Source organism: Urocampus carinirostris, chromosome 8 (genome assembly GCF_059441175.1).
Source record: "Urocampus carinirostris isolate Australia breed hairy pipefish chromosome 8, RoL_Ucar_1.0, whole genome shotgun sequence".
Classification (NCBI taxonomy): Eukaryota; Metazoa; Chordata; class Actinopteri; order Syngnathiformes; family Syngnathidae; genus Urocampus; species Urocampus carinirostris.
The window spans coordinates 2,747,485-2,768,570 of NC_142356.1; the positions used below are offsets into that span (position 1 = coordinate 2,747,485).

At 42.1% G+C, this 21,086-nt stretch overlaps 1 protein-coding gene and 1 long non-coding RNA gene across 4 annotated transcripts; one reads left to right on the forward strand and one right to left on the reverse strand.

Annotated features, from left to right (window-relative positions):
• Nucleotides 1–3,063: 3,063 nt before the first annotated feature.
• On the forward strand, nucleotides 3,064–13,659 carry LOC148360486 (uncharacterized). Of its 3 annotated transcripts, none has more exons than XR_015851068.1 (3): nucleotides 3,064–3,160; nucleotides 4,720–4,802; nucleotides 12,797–13,659. It is a non-coding gene; the product is annotated as an uncharacterized LOC148360486 (long non-coding RNA). The 3 variants fall into 3 exon arrangements; XR_015851069.1 differs by having other exon boundaries at nucleotides 13,472–13,659; XR_015851070.1 differs by lacking the exon at nucleotides 12,797–13,659 and adding an exon at nucleotides 8,340–8,917.
• LOC148360487 (tubulin beta-4B chain-like) lies at nucleotides 9,329–14,981 on the reverse strand. Its single transcript, XM_088341330.1, has 5 exons — nucleotides 14,840–14,981; nucleotides 12,594–12,702; nucleotides 11,750–11,860; nucleotides 10,450–10,694; nucleotides 9,329–10,251 (listed from the first exon to the last, which is right to left on the reverse strand). Exons 1-5 carry the CDS (start codon nucleotides 14,894–14,896, stop codon nucleotides 9,439–9,441), a joined length of 1,335 nt encoding a protein of 444 aa, XP_088197456.1. The 5' UTR covers nucleotides 14,897–14,981; the 3' UTR covers nucleotides 9,329–9,438.
• Nucleotides 14,982–21,086: the final 6,105 nt, after the last annotated feature.

Here is a 21,086-nt window from a genome sequence, read left to right on the forward strand (position 1 = left end):
TCCCTACATAACACTTTTTTCTTCTGCCCTTTCTAACACCCTTTTCAGGTTACCAGCCTAAATGATAAAAATGACGTGTATTGATCTACGAGTCATTTTATCATTTTTATTCCCCTCAATGAATTTTCTCTCCATATTCATTGAAAATAATTATTCGCTCTATTTCGATAATTTTGTACAAAACACCTTTTATCTCTATTGGTCTGACCCATTTTCTTCCTTTAACTAAAAAGAGAAAAACAAAAATACAACAACCCTGGTTTTATAAAAAGAAAAAATTCATCGAATAAAAAAAATTTTTTTTTTATTGTATTAATTTGGCAATAACTTCCCCCGTCTTTGCAGTCCTTAATTTTCTAATTTAGAACTGAAAACCGGAATATTCTATCTTTATTTTTGTTATTGTATCTTTGGTAAGTGTTATTCTGGCATTAACTTCTTTTAACGCATCTAAAATAACTCAAACATAAGTTTTCTAAACTTAGCACACCTAAATTTATCGTTTTCCAATTGAAAAAACAAAAAAAATTTCGGACCGAAAAAAAATATTTTTTGGAACCCCTTAGGCCCGCAGGCGTTATGTTGTACACCGTTAGCGCCAAACGCCGATTTCCCAAAAAACGAACGTTTTCGATTCCTAACGCAGTGCTCTCTCGGTTCCACCCAAAAACAACATATTTTAAACGGTCTTACTGTTAAAAAACGACGTTTCTCTCGTTGCAATGTGCGCTTCCGTTTCCCTTTTGAAAATGCGCGCGCTTTCTCGTTTGCGGCACTTTTCTTCGTATTTTTCCATTTTTCTTTTCTTTTCAGTTACGTGGGCCGATTAAAAACTAGTACAAACAAACATAAAACAAGAAAAAAGAGAAAACAGGAATGACTACAAACATTTACACATTGAACAAACATAAAACATTTGACAAGACAGAGTGGGCCCACACAAAAAAATTAATTTAATTTTAAACCGTGTACACTTTATTAAGCCATGCAGTTTACTTAAACTTTATTTTATATGACCACAGATGGATCCGGTCTTTTGTTCCTAACAAAAGACCATCCATGGGAAAAGTGGGGGGTCGTTTCTGTACCCTCCCCCCGTACTCGTTCCCACTTCCGTCCCAAAAATGGGTTAGCATTGGGCATTTCCCGTCCCGAGGCAATCCACCCGTCTCAAACAAAAAGTTTGAGTATTTAAAATACTTCGTATTTTATTCTGATGCCTTATGGGTAATTTACTTAGCTAAGGTTTGTAATGGCTTCTCAAGCCCACATCTGGCGCCCTTCCAACACTACGATCGCTATGCTGGGTCATGTTCTATTTTATCTTACTATAAAAATGGCTTCGTTCTTAAAATTATTCCAAATTTTATATTAAAATGCATCTCTTACCGACCACTTCATCCTGGTTCGTTGACGATGCCGCTGAGTTCGAAGTTGATCTCGAGAAAAAAGTTTCCTTTGTTCTAGACCACGTGGTAAACTGGATTGGTTTTTTTTTTTTTCGTTTTCAACTTCAAAATACTACGTAACGTCCCCGGTTTCGGCATCAAAAATGTTAGGGTTAATATTTTCGTAGGTTAACCCCAAGTGATCAGTAAGAGACGCAAAATGTAGTTTTAGAATTTATTCACTGCGCAGTGAGGTAGACGAATACAAAAGGTCCTAGCGTCTCACGTGTTTCTCAGGGTGCAACCCGGTTTTGTTCAAAACGTGCGCATGCGCAGAAAGTATCAATGACGTCACACATACGTTTCCGGTTCAAAGTTCGCCCATAGATAGCAATTACAAACGATGTCATAGCTTTCGGTACAAAACAGCAGAAAAACGAGTTGTAATACAAGTCAAGCACATCAGGATTATTTGTAACATAGAAGACAGAGAAATACACAATTAACTAAAAACGATTAACTTTGACAATTATTTGCCCTCATGTAGGTTTTAGATCAGGGGATGGTGTCACAATAGTCTGTAACTTGCAATAATCTGTGATCTGTGCAGCCCTTTGAGACTCTTTGTGATTAAGGGCTTCTCAAATGAACTTGACTTGACTAGAACCCAAAATGGATCTACTATTACATCTACTATTCACCTCTGTAGGTTTCCTGACTACTTGAGTCAGATAAGGAAATACTTGGGAACGTGCAAAGTCTTATAAAGAATTATAGTGAAGAGCGCAAATGCACGCATGAACTCACAGACATCTAAAGATTTGCAGTATTACACTTGATTTGTAATTCATCCACAAAAACTATTTTTACTGGAATAACAGAAAACAGAATTTGATCTCAATTTTCCAAATTCCTGATAAAGTCCTACATAAATGTGGTGATTGATTTTGATATTATTGTTTTTACAGTCCAGGAAATAGTGGTCCAATAAACCGGGTGTTGTAGTTTCTGGAAGGTAGTGCAGCTATTGTTTGAAAACAGAAGCAACACAATTGAAGATGATCCTTTGTTATGCAATAAAATCGATTCTACAACCGATCAAGGACACACAAAGTAAATACATTTCTAGATTTAGAGGGCATGACAATGAACTGTTGTTGTAAAAAAACGCCAATTTAATAAAAACAGTGCAAACGTTTTAAATTAGTATAAAGCTAGCTAACTATCTGCTTTAAATGCTATTTAGCAATACAAAGAACGATATTGTTTCAAATTTATCTCAAATTTACTTTATTTCTGTGGGGTACAAATTTTCAGGTAATGACATGAATGTTGCAAATGTTCGCTTAAACATGTAATTGTTTCTGCGTGATTTTTGCCTAATTATCATTGGTTGGACAGCCCCGGAAGTTGTAGTCCAATAAACCGGAAACGTTTTCAAACAATATCAAGCTAGCTAACTATCTGCTTTTAAATGCTAGTTAGCTCTACAAAGAATGGTATTGTTTCGAATTTATCTAAAATTTACATTATTTCTGTGGGGTACACATTTTTAGGTAATGACACGAACGTTGCAAATGTTCGCTTAAACACTTAATTGTTTCTGCGTGATTTTTGCCTCTATCATTGGTTGGACAGCCCCGGAAGTTGTAGTCCAATAAACCGGATGCTGTAGTTCTCAGGTGAGGTAGGTGCCGTGATGGATGAAGCAATTCAACGAATTCAACTATGAAGATAAATTACAAACATTCTTCTAAATGTCCAGGCACAAGGTACACCTATGTTAAACTTGAAAGACATTTAATTCAACGGCTGTTGTGAAAAAAAAAATAAAGCCAAATGATATGAATAGTTTAAACGTTCTCGAGTACTGTACTGTTAAGCTAGCTTGCTAACTGGCATCGCCTTAAAATGCTTTATTTTATAGATTTTTTTTAATTTACTATGGATTTTATTTTTTTGTATGCCGTAAAAGCAATACAAAAGTCAAGGCGTCTGTGCAATGAAATGAAATGAAATGTTCTGCATTTATATAGCGCTTTTCAGGTCAATGACTTCCCAAAGCGCTTTACAGTGTGCTTCACATTTCCCTTGTACTGCAGCCATGTAAGACACTAACCTGCTTATTGAGGGTATTAGGGGTTCAGTGTCTTACCCAAGGACACCTCGACATGTAACACGGACGAGCCGGGATTCGAACTGGGATACCTTGATCCCAAGACGAGCGTCATCATTTAGCACAACTTATATACATTTATATACAAAAATAGTTTATGAAAGCAGCTCCTATATCTAGCAAAATATGCATTTTTATCCAAACTGATATTGGGCACAGCTTACCTTCAACACGAGGTGATCGAGCTGAAGGTACGGCAAGCGCAGAAGCCCATAAAGTGGCAAACAAAAAAGGTTGAGGTTTTTGAGTTTTTCCTTGCCCTCATGTAGGTTTTAGATCAGGGGATGGTATCATAATAGTCTGTGGTTTGCAATAATCTGTGATCTGTGCAGCCCTTCGAGACTCCTTTTGATTAAGGGCTGTACAAATAAACATGACTTGACTATATATGACATAAAATAACCTGTCCACACTCCAATTTTTTCAACAGTCCTCTACAACTAGGCGGCAATTTTGTTCAGCACCGCTAGAGAGCGCCAGCACCACAAACACAAGAATAAGAGCCTAGCACCCTGGATTTGGGATGAAATAACATTTATCTGAAGCTAAGTTCCAAGCTCTTAACAATTTGTGGTGCCGAATTTAAGCAAAAAACATTTTTGTTTGAATTTCCCACAAACATAAGGGTTACTATTCACCATTTCTCTGATTCTGAGCGTCTCACTGCACACGGATATTCTCCCGTGTTATTTTCGATTGTTCTCAGCTCAGGGATGCTGCTGGAAAAGTGAATTTCCCTTCGGGGATGAATAAAGTATCTATCTATCTATCTATCTATCTATCTATCTATCTATCTATCTATCTATCTATCTATCTAATACAAGAAGCTATTATTTATGGATACTGAATATTTGACTAAATAATTGTGTCTGTAGATAGTGGCGGTATATACGATGTAAAATGAACATTACCTTTCCCCCGCCCCTCCATGATCACAGAAAAACAAGCCAAAACAAATCTGACATCTTAGTTCACAACAACGAAAGAAGAATAGATAAAAAAGTAATCATCCATCCATCCATTATCTGCAGCGCTTATCCTCAGTAGGGTCGCGGGGGTGCTGGAGCCCATCCCAGCCGTCCTCGGGCAGGGGACACCTAGGGACAATTTGGAGCGGCCAATTAACCTGACATGCATGTTTTTGGAATGTTGTAGGAAACCGGAGTGCCCGGAGAAAACCCACGCAAGCACAGGGAGAACATGCAAACTCTGCACAGGAGGTTCGATCTCATGAAAAAGTAATCACACATCTTTTATTTTTCCTTGCAATTTGTCTTGGGTATGTTTTTGATCTTAATATCATATACACATTTCTACCTATACAAGTATGTCCCATCATGGTTGCTTTGCCCTACTGCTAAAAACGGATCATTTTAAAGACATTGAAGACATTTTAGAACTACACGGAATGAATGCAAAGGTTATGTTCCTGTGATTTCATAATTGTTTTAAGTCAAGTCATGTTTATTTGTGACGCCCTTAATCACAAAGAGCCTCAAAGGGCTGCACAGACCACATATTATTGCAAACTACAGACTATTATGTCAACATCCCCTGATCTAAAACCTACATGAGGGCAAATAATACACAGATATTGTCAACATAAAATATAGGTTATTCCTCTGCTATAAAGAAGAAGTGTGTTTTAAGATTAGATTCAAACTGTTCCACTGAGGTTGCAGATCAAATCTCAGGGGAAAGAGCATTCCACAGCTCCGGGTCCAAAAACGAGAATGCTCTGTGGATTTCTTCTTGGCTCTTGGGATCACTAGTAGACCAGCATTTTCAGAGCGAAGGCTCTGGACCAGAACATAGGAGGGAATTCATTCTGAAAGAGATGAGGGAGCAAGTCCATGCATGATTTTGTATACTACCAACAGAACCTTAAAATCACATCTTAAGCTAACAGGGAGCCAATGCAGGTTAGCTAAAATCGGGGTTATGTGATCAAACTTTCCCGTCTTAGTTAAAAGCCTCGCTGCAGCATTTTGTACCAGCTTAAGGCCCTTGATTTTGGACTTCGGGAGACCAGAGAGTAGTGCATTACAGTTTTACCAGAGAGTAGTACAGTGGAACCTCGGTTCTCGACCATAATCCGTTCCAGGACCCTGTTCGAGAACCGATTTGTTCAATCACCGAAATCAATTTTCCCATTAAAAATAATGTAAATCGTTTTAATCCGTTCCAACACCCTGAATATTTACCAAGAATGTTAAACGTAAATATGAAGCTAACCCCGGCTAATCGTACGTTCGCGTTATCGCAATCTTCCGTACGAAAGATTACGCTAACATGAACGTGTAAAAATAAAATAATCAGGTCGTTTACAAGTCATTTAGCACCACAAGTGGCTAGCGCTTCATTGGAAAGGGGGCTCCGTTCCAACACCATGAATTTTGGGCTCAGTTCCAACACCCTGAATGTTTACCTGAATGTTTAACGTAAACATGAAGCTAACCCAGGCTAATCGTACGTTCGCGTTAACGTAATCTTCTGTACGAAAGATTACGCTAACATGAACGTGTAAAAATATTTAAAAAAAAAAAAAAAAAAAGGATAAAGAAAAGAATTATGAATAGGATTTCTTACCTTTGTGATGGTCAGCAGAAGGCGCAGGCAAGATCAGACACTCGCACACCTATTTCATATTTGGCTATTATGTCTTTCTTAAAGGCAATAGTTGTACGAACAACTTCTCTTTTTTCACCTGTCCTGCTTGCACCGACCTTCTTCGGAGGCATAGTTAGGGGCTAAAACACTCCGTTCACTGATATTAAAAGTGAAAGCAAAAAGAGGCAAGTGCGCACGTGATAACAGTTGGTCACGAGGGGTGAGGGGCCATCTACACGATCTCCACCCGTACGCCGCTCAGCATGGCACCCTAGCGTACGCACTCACGCATTACCGACATTCGAACTCCGATTTTTTGACCGAACAGCGAAGCAAGAATTTCTCGAAATTTTTGGTCGAACTCCGATTTGTTCGAACTGAGAGGCGTTCGAAAACCGAGGTTCCACTGTACTCCCCCACCCCTGTAATTGAGCAAATAAAATAATGAGAGTACATCCAGAGGGGGGAAATTGGCTGATGGATGGATTTAAACATTTTTTTTTCCCCCAAGGTTTCAACCCCGCGGCTTATGTAACGATGCAGCTAATTCATGCATTTGGTCTCGATGGCTGCCAGGGGTACCCTAGCAGTAAATGTAAGAGTGAAATATGTGTCGAGGAAGACGCAAGAAAAATAAAACTACGCTTTGTGCATGAATTAAACTAGCATGAACAAAACCCTCATCATGGAAAAGTCCATCGAAAGGGGAGCGCTAACTATCATATTGGGATTACCGTATTTTCCGCACTATAAGGCGCACCGGGTTATAGGGCGCACCCCGAAAAAATAGTTTTTGGTCCTATTTTTGACATACATAAGACGCACCGGATTATAAGGCGCTACAATGGGAACGTGGACAAAACAGTCAGATGGTTCAGTCCAACTGATTACCCCCTTAACATTCCCAAAGGTTGCAAAGACGCAAATACGTGTCGAGAAAAGGTGCGGATGCGGTGTCCGTACGATGTCACTCAAATGCATCGTTTGAAATATCATTCGGAAGGTTAAAGTCTTGGGATTCAAGAAATGCCAACCATTCCTCAGTATCTATTTCTTTTTCGCTCGCAACTTTACTGTGCATATGAATGTGCTTGATTGCTGTTGAGATTGTCAAGATTGTTTTCTGTTATTAGTGTCAAAAAATTTGTTCAAACCAAAAAATGTGACAATAAACACTTGAAATTGAGTTTAATTTAAAAATAGACACTCCATTCCATCCATTATCTGCACCGCTTATCACAGAAACATCGAGTTCAGTCTGAAACAAGATACAGGGACAATATAAAACCCGGAGTAGCTCACCGAAGTCGTTGTGTTCATAATAATGTGCAGCCAATGTCCTCTTATATCCGTGAGGGTAGTAAATCCAGGAGAATAAAATATTTACAAATAGAGAATAGAAAAAAATGCTTTCTCTATGCCGTCAGCCATCATCTTTTTCGGCCAATTGCAGGCTTTGTTTCGCCGTTTAAGCCAATGCCAGCCTGTAAGTGATAAAAAGGATCCGCCCCTTGACCTCCGAATAACTTTAGCCAATAGTGATCGATTCAACTGATTATTGACACATCTTTTTCGGCCAATTGCAGGCTTTGTTTTGCCGTTCAAGCCAATGCCAGCCTGTAAATGATAAAAAGGATCCGCCTCTTGACTTCCGAATAACTTTAGCCAATAGTAATCCATTCAACTGATGATTGACACATCATTTTCGGCCAATTGCAGGCTTTGTTTCGCCCCTTTACCCTAAACGAGCCTGTAAATGATGAAAAGGATCCGCCCCCTTTACCTCCGAATAATTTTAGCCAATAGTGATCGATTCAAATGATGATTGACACATTTGTTAGCCAATGAAACGCCGGTAAATAAATCCCAGCATACACCGCGGACGACTTCGCCTTCGGGGGAAAATCGAGTCGGCGGCTGCAAGTTAGTTGGAAGACTTTGCAATTTTAAAATTGATCAATAAATAAGGCGCACTGTATTATAAGGCGCATGGTCAGCTTTTGAAAAAAAATAAAGGCTTTTAGGTGCGCCTTATAGTGCGGAAAATACGGTAATTTTACTCGTCTGTTTATTTGCAAATGGAAATTGTGTGGCGAAATGAAGGTATGACAAGAAGCAAGGTCCAACAAAGAGAAATGTTTAAGGCGTTATCGTGTGCTTTGCAGTCAATATTTGACACGTTTGGATTCTATGGATTGTCCTTGATGTAAGGAAGCCATTGTCGTGGACATTTAAAGAAGTTGAAGACGGCCAGGGGACGTTAGGGTGAGTTGCCTGAGCTTTATAGTTTCCGGGCATCTTGTTTCAGACTGATTGTGATGTTTCTCTGACGAGTTAGTTTTAAAATGGTCATCCGATCTTAAATCCTAAGAGTTTAAGCTTCCCGATGATAGGTGACATGACGTATTTCAGTGACTGGGGACATCGTACAGACACGTATTTGTGAATCAAAAGTCTGGCCGGCCGGCGGAACATTAAAGGGGCTAGGGTACTGTATTATTAAAACCCATTCTACACAAAGGCACGTAGGCTAAAATATACAATTGTTTGCCTTGAATAGCGCATCTGAGTCTTCTATTTGGGATGAATTGTTTGACTAAATGTTCTCTGGTTGATAAATCGTAGTAAGCAAATACAGCTACAATGTGTGGATTATCTGGAGAGTATCATCTCCAAACGGAAGAGCAGCTTCAGCGACAGACTGCTGTCACAGTCTTGTTCCAGGGACAAACTGAGGAGATCATTTCTTCCTCATGCCATGAGGCTCGCTAACTCCACCCGGAGGAGTAAAAGCCCACATTAAACCGCACCCCTACATTTGCATATTACCCTATTTTGATGACAGTGTTTATTTTCCGTAGTACTATAAAAATACTCCATATCAACACGTTATATTTGGTATTTATGTATTCTAGTCTAGTTCTTTTATTTGATTGTTATTTTAATTTCAACACAAGGATACTGCTGGAAGTGTGAATTTCCCTACGGGGATGAATAAAGTAGCTATCTAGCTATCTATCATTATGAGTGGCGCTTAGCTTTGGCGACATCCAGTAGACATGTTTTCTCTTGTGCTTCTCTCAGCTTTGTCTCGCGGGATGGATTAAATCTGTTGGCGTAGTAAGAATGTGGAAAAAAAAGGCCCAAACATGACTCCTTTGCTAAGACATTTATATATGTCAAGAATCAATGAGACAAACAGAATCCCGGTTTTGGAACCGAAAGAAACTTTCAAAGGAAACCGAATCCTTGAAGAGAAGCCGATCAGACCTCTTCTTCCTCTTCTTCTTCTTCGAAATCCCCTTCCTCGGCCGTGGCGTCCTGGTACTGCTGGTACTCGGACACCAGGTCGTTCATGTTGCTCTCGGCCTCGGTGAACTCCATCTCGTCCATGCCCTCGCCCGTGTACCAGTGCAAGAAAGCCTTGCGGCGGAACATGGCGGTGAACTGCTCGGAAATGCGCTTGAACAGCTCCTGAATGGCCGTGCTGTTCCCGATAAAAGTGGAGGACATTTTCAGACCCCTCGGGGGGATGTCGCACACGGCCGTCTTCACGTTGTTGGGGATCCACTCCACGAAGTAGCTGCTGTTCTTGTTCTGCACGTTCAGCATCTGCTCGTCCACCTCCTTCATGGACATGCGTCCGCGGAAAATGGCCGCCACCGTCAGGTAGCGTCCGTGGCGCGGGTCGCAGGCCGCCATCATGTTCTTGGCGTCGAACATCTGCAGGGTGAGCTCGGGCACCGTCAGCGCCCGGTACTGGGTGCTGCCCCTGCTGGTGAGCGGGGCGAAACCCGGCATGAAGAAGTGCAGGCGAGGGAAGGGCACCATGTTGACGGCGAGCTTGCGCAGGTCGGCGTTCAGCTGGCCGGGGAAGCGCAGGCAGGTGGTGACGCCGCTCATGGTGGCCGAGACCAGGTGGTTCAGGTCCCCGTAAGTGGGCGTGGTCAGCTTCAGGGTGCGGAAGCAAATGTCGTAGAGCGCCTCGTTGTCGATGCAGTACGTCTCGTCCGTGTTCTCCACCAACTGGTGCACCGACAGCGTGGCGTTGTACGGCTCCACCACTGTGTCCGACACCTGCCGGAAGACAGCTTTTGCTCGGGTCATCCGATATAGAATAGAATATACCTTTACTGCCATCGTTACAAACCGGGTCGAACATATTGTGACAATGAAATTGGACGTGGCACTCCAGTATCACATTTAACAGTGGGGATAAAAGAAAACAAAGAAGATAGTATGCAGACCCTTTTTCTTGAACGGCATGAGAACTACCTTAGGCGAGGGAACCACGCTGAAGGTGTTCATGATTCGGTCCGGGTATTCCTCACGGATCTTGCTGATGAGCAGAGTTCCCATGCCGGAACCGGTTCCACCTCCCAGGGAGTGTGTGAGCTGGAAGCCCTGCAGGCAGTCGCATCCCTCCGCCTCCTTCCGTACCACTTCCAGGACAGAGTCCACCAGCTCGGCTCCCTCTGTGTAGTGACCCTTGGCCCAGTTATTCCCCGCTCCGCTCTGGCCTGCAAGGAAAAAAAACCCTTAGGTGTCACGATTGCTGATTCGGGGCACCTGCGACTGCGCTAGTCGCTGATTGGCTCCCTGACCCTTTTCAAACCCCCGTATTCCAATAGGAAGCTGTCAGACCGTCTGCAAACCTATGCTTTCAGCTAGGCAAGCTCTGCACTATCCGACATTCTCCTGCCTCGTTTAACCCTGCCTGATACCTGTTGCTGACCTGTTTTATGGACCCGTTTCTGCCTTGCTCTTCCGTCCCGGCCATTGACCTGTTTTGCCCTTTTTCCTGCCTGATACCTGTTGCCGACCTCTTCTTCTGGACTCGTTACTGCCCCTGCTCGTCCGTCCCGGCCATCGACCTGTTTTCCCGCTGCCTACGACGACCCTCGCTCGACACGGAAGTGTTGTGGTTTATTGGAGTCGAGCTTGACGTAAGGAGAACACATTACTTTATGACGGGAAATTCCAGGCTTGTTTCTCTCGAGTTTAGATGTCAGCGAGTGTTATTAAGAAAAACACTTGCTTGGTTTGGACTAGCTTGCGAAAAAAGAAACAGTCCCCTGGCAAGCTGATAGGAGTTTAGATGTTAGGCCGACCCCAACAATTTTCTTGGAAATTGTGTAACTTTGGAGAATTGAAAGAGGACGAAAACATTCTGAAAAAACATTGTCAATTCCCGGAAAGCATGTACATTGAGAAAAAAACAAGTGCCTCATCGCGAGGGGACGCGCTAGGTAACATGAGATGTTGTCTGAGGGTATAAAAAAGCTGATTGTCTCTTAGACGAACGAGAACTCTGTTTTTATCACTGACGAAGATAAATTAACGGCTCTCCCTCTCCCGCCAAGATCTCTTTGTCTCTTGTTTCTGTATTTCGAGGCAATAAGGTCTGCTCTGAAACCAGCTACCCGTGTCCGACGATCATCGAATCGTGGAAGCAAGAACTGCTCTCTCTTCATCAATAAATCTGAGTAAAACGAACGCTATTGGGTCCTGTCTCCGTTTCCGGCTCGTGACATTAATGTGATCTCCTCGGCCGAAATCCATCCAAGTCGCTTACCAAAGATAAAGTTGTCGGGTCGGAATATCCTGCCGAATGGACCGGACCGCACAGAGTCCATGGTACCTGGCTCCAAGTCCACCAAGACGGCCCTTGGGACATACTTCCCTCCTATGGGTTAAAATGTTCAAGTCAAGTCAAGTCATGTATATTTGTGACGCCCTTAATCACAAAGAGATGAGTGCATACTACAGACTATTATGACACCATCCCCTGATCTAAAACCCATATGAGGGCAAATAATACACAAATACGCAGGGTTGGGTAGGGTTACTTTAACATGATTACTTTCAATTACTTTTGGATTACTCCAATACCAAATATGCTCATAAAAGACAAAAGATAAATAAAATGACTCAATTTTGTGCAGGCTTGGGGAGTAACGGAATACATGGAACGGCAAAAATGATCTTGGGAAGCTGTTTGGATTTATTTTCATTTTGTTTCTGTGGCATTTGATGTTAGTTTGGCCGGAGATCAAAGAGATCAAAGCCAGGAGAGATAGCTTACCACGTGTTGTGAGTCATCATTTTGTTCCTATTTAGTTTCTTTTGTTTTTTATTAGCATATTTGGTATTGGAGTGATCCAAAAGTCATTGAAAGTAATCCAGTTCAAGTAACCCTACCCAACCCTGTTTATAGCCATAGAATAGAAGTGTGTTTTAAGTTTAGATTTAAACATTTCTACTGAGGTTGCAGATGGAATCTCAGGGGGAAGAGCATTCCACAGCACCAAGGCCCCTAATGGAAAACACTGTCGGATTTCTTCTTGGCTCTCGGGATCCCCAGTAGACCAGCATTTTCCCCCAAAAAGTTGTGACCGGCGTCTTTTCGGTTTCCTGACCTGTTGCTTCGTTGTAGTAGACGTTGATCCGATCCAGTTGGAGGGGCTCATCGCCGTGGTAGGATCCGGTCGGGTCGATGCCATGCTCGTCACTGATCACTTCCCAAAACTAGGACGGACGCGAATCGATTTAAGTTAGAATTCTAATGGTCTTTTTTTGTCAATGATAACAACGTAATGAACATTGTTTATAACGAGATCAGACGTGGCTTGTTTTGAGTGTTCCAGACATCGCGACGCTCTTCTCCGAAATGGCGGAGCCCAGGGGGCTTCGATGGCGAGCCCATGGGAGGAGTCGTCATGCCATTGTGCGGGGAGAAGATGGCCAATGAGAAGAGAGCTTAAAGGACTTCAGAAGAGGGCTTCCCAGAGACTCCAACGACACTAATTCGGCCGTTTTCGATGGAATCCAGGAGACTCATGTCTTAAAAGCTTGAAACAGACAGACGTCGTAGGGGTGCTTGAAATCCTTGAAAATGCTTGGATTTTAAGGTTGTGATTTCAAGGTCAGGAAAATGCTTGGTTATGGGTAAAGTGCTTGAAAATGCTTGAAAAATAACATTGATTGATTTTAATTCTGCTCCGATCAAGTTTTTATTGGACCATGTATGCACTTTTAATATTCATATTGGGTTATTGAATGGGTTTTGAGTTTTATCGATTTTTATTCTGTGGATTTTTGCCTTTGACTGTGGATGAATGACTGGATGCTCCAAACGAAGTTTCGTTTCTCTTTGACAATGACAATAAAAAAGCGGCGCGAGCGGCAGCCTTTCCAGCAGCTCCGTGTTATTTCGCACTTTTTGTGATTTATTGTTTTTAAGTGTCTTCTTCTTTCTATCCTATCGTTTTAACGCACAAAAATGCGTTTATCCGAGGAATCAACTCCTTGCCCTGAAGAACTCTCGTGCCGGCGTGATGAGGGGGCCTATCCTGGCTGCAGAGCCGGAGCTAAGGCTAAGCGGCTAGCGGCGTTATAAGTCTTCGGTTTCGTCCGTATTCATGGTAAATGTAAACTCTCTACCAAATAAGACCGACGAACTGGCTGATCTGGTGAAAAACATCAAAGCGTACAGGGAGTGCCGTTTGCTGTGTTTTACAGAAACGTCTATCAACCCGGACGCTAAGGTGGAGCTACCAGGCTTCAGCGCTGTTAGGACAGACAGAGACGCAAAAGCTTGCGGGAAGCGGAGAGGAGGCAGACTCGCTATCAACTTGAACACGAGGCGGTGTAACCCTGGGGACAAAGATTTCCATCTGCTGCAGGGACGTCGAACTTTTGACATAGCTTGTGACGTCATCCACTCCGCTGTGGCTAAACTACAACACACCACCCCGTGGCCATCCTGTTAATCTGTTAATAATCAACACAAGGATACTGCTGGAAGTGTGAATTTCCCTACCGGTATGAATAAAGTATTTATCTATCTATCTATCTAATAAATATCCTGAATCTGAATCGTCCACTGACAGGGTTGGGTTGGGTTACTTTAACTGGATTACTTTCAATTACTTTTGGATGACTCCAATACCAAATATGCTAATAAAAGACAAAAGAAACTAAATATGAATACAATGACTACATTTTGTGCACTACATTTTGTGCAGGCTTGGGGAGTAACACAATACACGGAACGGCAAAAATGATGTTGGCAAGCTGTTTGGATTGATTTTCATTTTGTTTCCGTCTCATTTGATGTTAGTTTTGCTGGAGATCAAAGAGATCAAAGCCAGGAGATAAAGCTTACCATGTGTTTTGAGTCATCTTTTTATTCCTATTTAGTTTCTTTTGTCTTTTATGAGCATATTTGGTATTGGAGTCATCCAAAAGTCATTGAAAGTAATCCAGTTCAAGTAACCCTACCCAACCCTGTCCACTGAACAGCAAAAAGTTTTGTGAGATAAGATCGAAATGATAAAAAGAGAACATTCCCACAGGGCAAGGAGAGTTTGCTGGTGAATTTGGCGCGATGACACCCTGCTAAAGAATCCAAACGAACCGGTAGAGCGCACTCGATGTGGAACGTGTTATGCAAGTTCAAACCCAAAACAAACGGAACAACACCGGAACAGTAGAATAATTGCCGCAGGGGTCGCATCATCTACACAAAAACCTGCCTTAGATTAAAAATACCTTAGGCAAATGTGTTAAAGTGAACTCAGCGTTAGCCTAAATCTTCACCCGTTAGCCTCCAGGTCCACAAAATTGAGAACCACAAAAGACGAGTCGCTATGGTCAAGCGTACCTTAGCTCCAATCTGGTTGCCGCATTGGCCGGCTTGCAGATGCACGATCTCTCGCATGTTGTCGGGTCCGTGTTAAACGCCGGCGGTTCTTCTTCTGGGTGTTCCAAGTGCTTCTCCTTCCACTTCCTGGAATGTGACGTCACTGTTCTCCTCCCAAACCAAAAACCGGCAAGACTTGATTCTGATTCTGAATGGGGCGGCAGTAGCTCAGGAGGTAGAGCGCTCGTCTTGGGATCGCAGTTCGAATCCCGGCTCCTCCGTGTTACATGTCGAAGTGTCCTTGGGTAAGACACTGAACCCCTAACACCCCCAATAAGCAGGTTAGCGCTATTGGGAAATGTGAAGCACACTGTAAAGCGCTTTGGGAAGTCTTGACTTAAAAAGCGCTATATAAATGCGGATCATTTCATTTCATAGATGTCTAGATAGATAGATGTCTAGATAGGTGTCTAGATAGATGTCTAAATAGGTGTCTAGATGTCTGGACGTCTAGATAGATAGATGTCTAGATAGATAGATGTCTCGACAGATAGATGTCTAGATAGGTGTCTAGATAGATGTCTAAATAGGTGTCTAGATGTCTGGACGTCTAGATAGATGTCTAGATAGATAGATGTCTGGATAGATAGATGTCTAGATAGATAGAAAGATGTCTCGATAGATAGATGTCTAGATAGATATAGATATATATATATGTCTAGATCGATAGATGTCTAGATAGGTGTTTAGATAGATGTCTAGATAGATGGATAGATGTCTAGATAGATAGATGTCTAGATAGATAGATAGCTATCTCGATAGATGTCTAGATAGATAGATGTCTCGACAGATAGATGTCTAGATAGATGTCTAAATAGGTGTCTAGATGTCTGGACATCTAGATAGATAGCTGTCTAGATAGATAGATGTCTGGATAGATAGATGTCTAGATGGATAGAAAGATGTCTCGATAGATAAATGTCTAGATCGATAGATAGATGTCTAGATAGATCGATGTCTAGATAGATATAGATATATATATATGTCTAGATAGATAGGTGTTTAGATAGATGTCTATATAGATGGATAGATGGATAGATGTCTAGATAGATAGACAGATGTCTCGACAGATAGATGTCTAGATAGATAGATGTCTAGATAGATATAGATAGATGGATGTCTAGATAGGTGTCTAGATAGATGTCTAGATAGATAGATATAGATAGATAGATGTCTAGATAGATTTATAGATGTCTAGTCAGATAAATAGATTTGGCGGCAATGGCTCAGGAGGTAGAGCGCTCGAGGGGGATCAAGAGATCGCAGTACGAATCCCGGCTCCTCCGTGTTACACGTCGAAGTGTCCTTGGGTAAGACACTGAACCCCTAACGCCCCCAATAAGCAGGTTAGCGCCTTACATGGCTGCACGGCCGCTATTGGGAAATGTGAAGCACACTGTAAAGCGCTTTGGGAAGTCATTGACTTGAAAAGCGCTATAGAAATGCAGATCATTTCATTTCATGAATTCGCAAACAAACATTTTACAACTGAAATGACATCACAGGGTTTCCTGATGGCAGATCTAGAAGGCTGATGTAGAGTATACATTTTCACACATTTACTTAAAAAAATCATCCTGATTGAGCTAACTGTACCGTGGAAAGAAGATTGCAGTGAAGCCTATGAAAGGAAAAACGCCAAATATCAAGAACTGGTCCAACAGTGACAAGAGATGGCAGACCTGGCTATTACCAATGGAGGTCTGGGGCAGGGGCTTCCCAGCACAGTCTGTATGGGACACATTAACAACTTTGGGAATAAGTGGAAGGGAGAGGAAAGCAGCTGCCTATAGGGTGGGGTAAGCCGCTAAAGGATTTTATACATTTGACTATAAAGGATTTTATACGATTGACTAGAAGTTACATTTAATGCAAAAGATATTCACTGACTGGGCTGTAAACAGGGCACCGGGGAACAGGGGAGGTAAGGCTGATAGGACATCCAGACGCAGAAAGGCTCTGATGACGTAGAAACGCTCGGTGTTGTTTTGAGTATTCCAGACATAGCGACGCCCAGGGTGGGGGGCTTCCTTGGCACGCCCGTGGGAGGAGTCGGCACGCCATTATGCGGGGAAAAGATGGTGAATAGGAGAGGGCTAAATGACTTCAGGAGATGGCTCCCCAGAGACTCCAACGACAATAATTCGGCCATTTTCGATGGAGTACACTTAGTTAAATTGTAACGTTACGCGAGTGGGTTCTGCTTCATGTTTCCTGTCCTGGTTCGTGATCAGCATTTTCGTGATGCCTTGACGCAGACCAATAGCAGAGCAGCATTTTTCTATGACGACCACCAGGAGACAAGCATTTTGGAGAGGAAACTCCTCAATATAATTTGTGGAAAAAATTGTTGTACAGCGCAGGAAATCATTGTATTCTACACCGTGAAGTGAAAATGTTGTAAGGCGGGGCCGCTGTATCCCGAGGCTCTATTGTCATTTTGAAAATGTCTTGCTTGAGGATGCTCAGCCACTTCTCAGCAGATTTTCTACTTCCTCCATCCCTTTTTCCTTCAATGCCAGTGGGTCCTGTTTCTGTTCTGGTCCTGACAAAGAGGAAACTACCGTAAATTCTGGACTAAAGAGCGCACCTGATTATAAGCCGCACCCACCACATTTTAAGAGGATAACCGCTTTTGTACTTACACAAGCCGCACCTGTATATAAGCCGCACGCGCCCACATTAAAACATGTAACACAATCACTAATATAACCCAAACCCGACTTTGAGTCTTGCGATTGCAACTGAATATAAAGTACACAGTCCAAAAACCACAGCCGGCAAAATGAACGGAAAATGATACCGGTACTTAAGGTTTGATGCAGACCTGCTGAGTCCAGGTACCCGTTGAAACTAATCCAAGGAAAAAAAAGTCTATATTTCCAAAGGTAAGGGTGGGAAAAATATATATCCACTATTGTCCGCTGCGTCCACAAACACGTCTCGCCTTTACTCCACTTCCCGTCAGCCCCCGTTGTTTTCGCCCCTTCTTTTTGATTCGATTACATTTAGCTTGAAAGCTGCGTCATGTGCCTTTCTTTTTGCAATTTGCATGGTGAAGATATTTCTTCGCTAATTCTAATTTGTGCACAAGTTAAGAAGTTGCAGTCTTCCTCGGCGCATATATTCCACCGGTCTAAATCTCACCTTTTGTACTCGAGCGCCGCTGGCGGCCGTTAGAAAAGTGACATAAATTGGCCGCATCACTGAATAAGCCGCAGGGTTGAACGTTTGGGAAAAAAGTAGCGGCTTATTGTCCGGAATTTACGGTAATCTTCTAAAAACGAATAAAAATCATCTGAAAAAACAATTCCGATAATTACACAATAAAACGTAAATTCATCAAAAAACGGAAAAAAAGCTGTGGGGAAAAAAGGGAAAATATTCCAAAACACTCTTCCTTTTCATCTTTTTGAGGGTTTGATTCGGCATTTGGACTGCATTTGAAACGGTCCTTCTCTTACTTTCACCTTTTTCACCCAAGAATAAAAGAAAACCTTGGGAATGCGCATGAATTAACTCTCCTAGAGATTAAAAAGAACAGAAGATGAAAATATATTAAAAAGAATAAATGGTTTATGGCAAGAGACTAACCTTCTACTGATTAAACCGACCTGTGATGATTTAGAAAGTCTCATAAAAGCCAACGTGGACTTATTTCTGGAGGGTTAAGAATCCTTGATTTTACACCATCTAATAACTTGCATTTCTTGATGAACTTTTATTGCTTATTTAAAAAATCCGGGCCAAGATTCATTTTCATGCTAATAACTTTGAAGGGTAAAAGTCCAATAACTTACATAAAAAGGAACATAAAAAATACATGAAAATTAAATACAGTAACCCCTCGCTTTAAGGCAGCTTCACAGATTGTGTTCTGAATTCGGATGGGCTGAGCGGTCTCAGAGAGAGTAGATATGTCATGTCCTGCACGGTTGTCATGGCGCCCAGCTGGCCCCGCCCCTTGACACCGGCTGAGACGCATTGAACTGATTACCTGTGGAGTACTTAAACGCTTTTTTTGGGACTGCCCGTTCCCAGACCATTGCTTTACCTTGTTGAAGACCTGTTCATGCCCGTTTGATCCGAGTAATACCTCGTTTGTAATTTTGATCGCCTTTAAACCTGTTTTGTTTTGTCTTTGGTCCGTTTGTGTGTTGGACAACTTTTATTTCCTAATCAAAGGGACAGATCGTCTACGCATATGAGTTCCGACTTCCTGCTTCCCAATCCGTTTCCTGACAAGATAGTATCAGGACCAGAACGGAAACAGGACCTAATTGCGTAGCGTTTACCGCAAGTTTTATTGAAGGAAAGAGGAAGGGCTGCGCCTACGATCCGGCGTTCACCGGACGCGGGAAGCAAGTCGCTCTCGCAATCGGATTGTGATCCCAACACGGAAGTGGATCTTCCGTAGCGAGCGATGGCGGTGTCAGGGACGGAAATACTGGTCGGTAGCCGGGACTGGGAGAGCAAGACGTGGTTGGAAACGAGTGGTAAGCCAGAAGGGGAGAGTAAACGTAGTCGGGGACAAAAAGAGGTCGTAAGCTGGGACGGGAGAGCAGACGTCAGGATCAAAACAGGTCGTAGGCGGAGATGGACGAGAGCAAAAACGGGACAGGCGGGGGTCAGGGTCGAAAAAAGCTTGCCTTGTATAAACGGAGGTTTGCGGACGGACTAACAACAAGGGATTGACGGGACTGGGTTTAAGTCGGGACAGGGAGCCAATCAGATCCCGCAGCGTTTGGCGCCAAATGAGCGGGCACCGTTGATTCATGACAGGTAGTTCCAAAGAAAATACGATTAAGAATGGACATTTATAAGTAGAGTGCGCCGCATGGAAAATTGCTTGTTTTATATCATAACTGTTCTTGCTTTGGGCTACTAACTTGTTTTTCTAGTAGAATAAGACAATTTATACTGATACGATGTCATTAATAATAATAATAATAATAATAATTTCCTTTGTATTGTCATTCTTTGTAACAATGTACACAGAACGAAATGTCGATACACCTGACCCGTTGTAGCGAGCCGATGCAGCCGCAGCCAACAGAGGGCGCCGCCATTTTACCAATTAGGTATGACTCGGCCGAGGCGCGAACCAGCGACCTCCCAGTCTCAAAGCAGGAAGATGAAGGGGTAGGGAATATAAGCATCTGCTTCTTACTACCTCTTTTCAAACATATTATGTAACATTATTTTGTTGTCGACTTATTGTTTTTATTTGAATGTTCGAATCAAGTTTTCATTCTTTCATTCATTCATAGATAAAGTCCAATGTCTATTTCGAATGCAAATTCCTTCATCTTGGCAAGCGTTTGATGACTCCGGAAAAGCACATTTATCATCCGGCATTCAAAATGGGCTTAATGAATAGACACTCACTAGGGGATTTTTTTCACCGGGACTGGGAATAAACCATTATCTCGATTATCGTCATTACACCTTCGACGTAAACAGCCAGTCTCCGATGAACTGTTAATTGTTACGTGGAATTATTCATGAGGTTTTACGGGGAAATGTTCTAAGCGGGACTATATTCCGGTTTTTTTTTCTCCGTTGTACATAACATTAAAAAAACTCCAGATTGCGGCTCTATGAAAGATACATTATCTCCCCGTCCTTATATTAATCAGGCTTAAAAATAGAAATACAGTTTTTTTTTTTCCCCAGCCATAAATTATTCAACAAAAATCAATAAGGGGCTGAAAAACGGAAATAAGACACCTGGAAAAACACACAAAAAAGAGGTAATGGATTATATTTCTTGTTTTTGTAGCTAGTGGTTTGTTAGGTTTATAGTTTTGCGAGGGAAGCCGGACTTTTAGGCCGTTGTAGAATTTAGAATATTGTATCTTAGATAAGACACGTGAGACGGCGTGTTTGGGCAAAAAAGATCAACGGAAACAGGACCCAATTGGGTTACGTTTTTTCACTAGTTTTACGATCCCAAAACTGTATTTAAACACCCTACATGCCCACACTTTTTTGTGTCAATATTGGTTAAATTATCCTTCATCTTTTCAGTTTTTTTTAATCCTGACAGTAAAATGTGAAACTGGAGTGTCACGTCCATTTTCGTTGTCACAATATGTTTAAGCCATTTTTAACAATGATAATAAAGGTATATTCTATTCTATTCTATTCTTAAGGGAAAGAGGAAGGGCTGCGTCCATGATCTGGTGTTCGCTAGGCGCAGGCAGCA

Bases quoted from the DNA above. Each gene is read 5' to 3' on its own strand.
- LOC148360487 (XM_088341330.1), bottom strand. From the start codon at position 14,896: ATGCGAGAGATCGTGCATCTGCAAGCCGGCCAATGCGGCAACCAGATT. The intron at 10,695-11,749 runs GTAAGCGACTTG...TTTTCCTTGCAG, and splicing joins ACCCGACAACTTTATCTTTG to GCCAGAGCGGAGCGGGGAAT. The intron at 10,252-10,449 runs GTAGTTCTCATG...GTCTTCCGGCAG, and splicing joins GCGTGGTTCCCTCGCCTAAG to GTGTCGGACACAGTGGTGGA.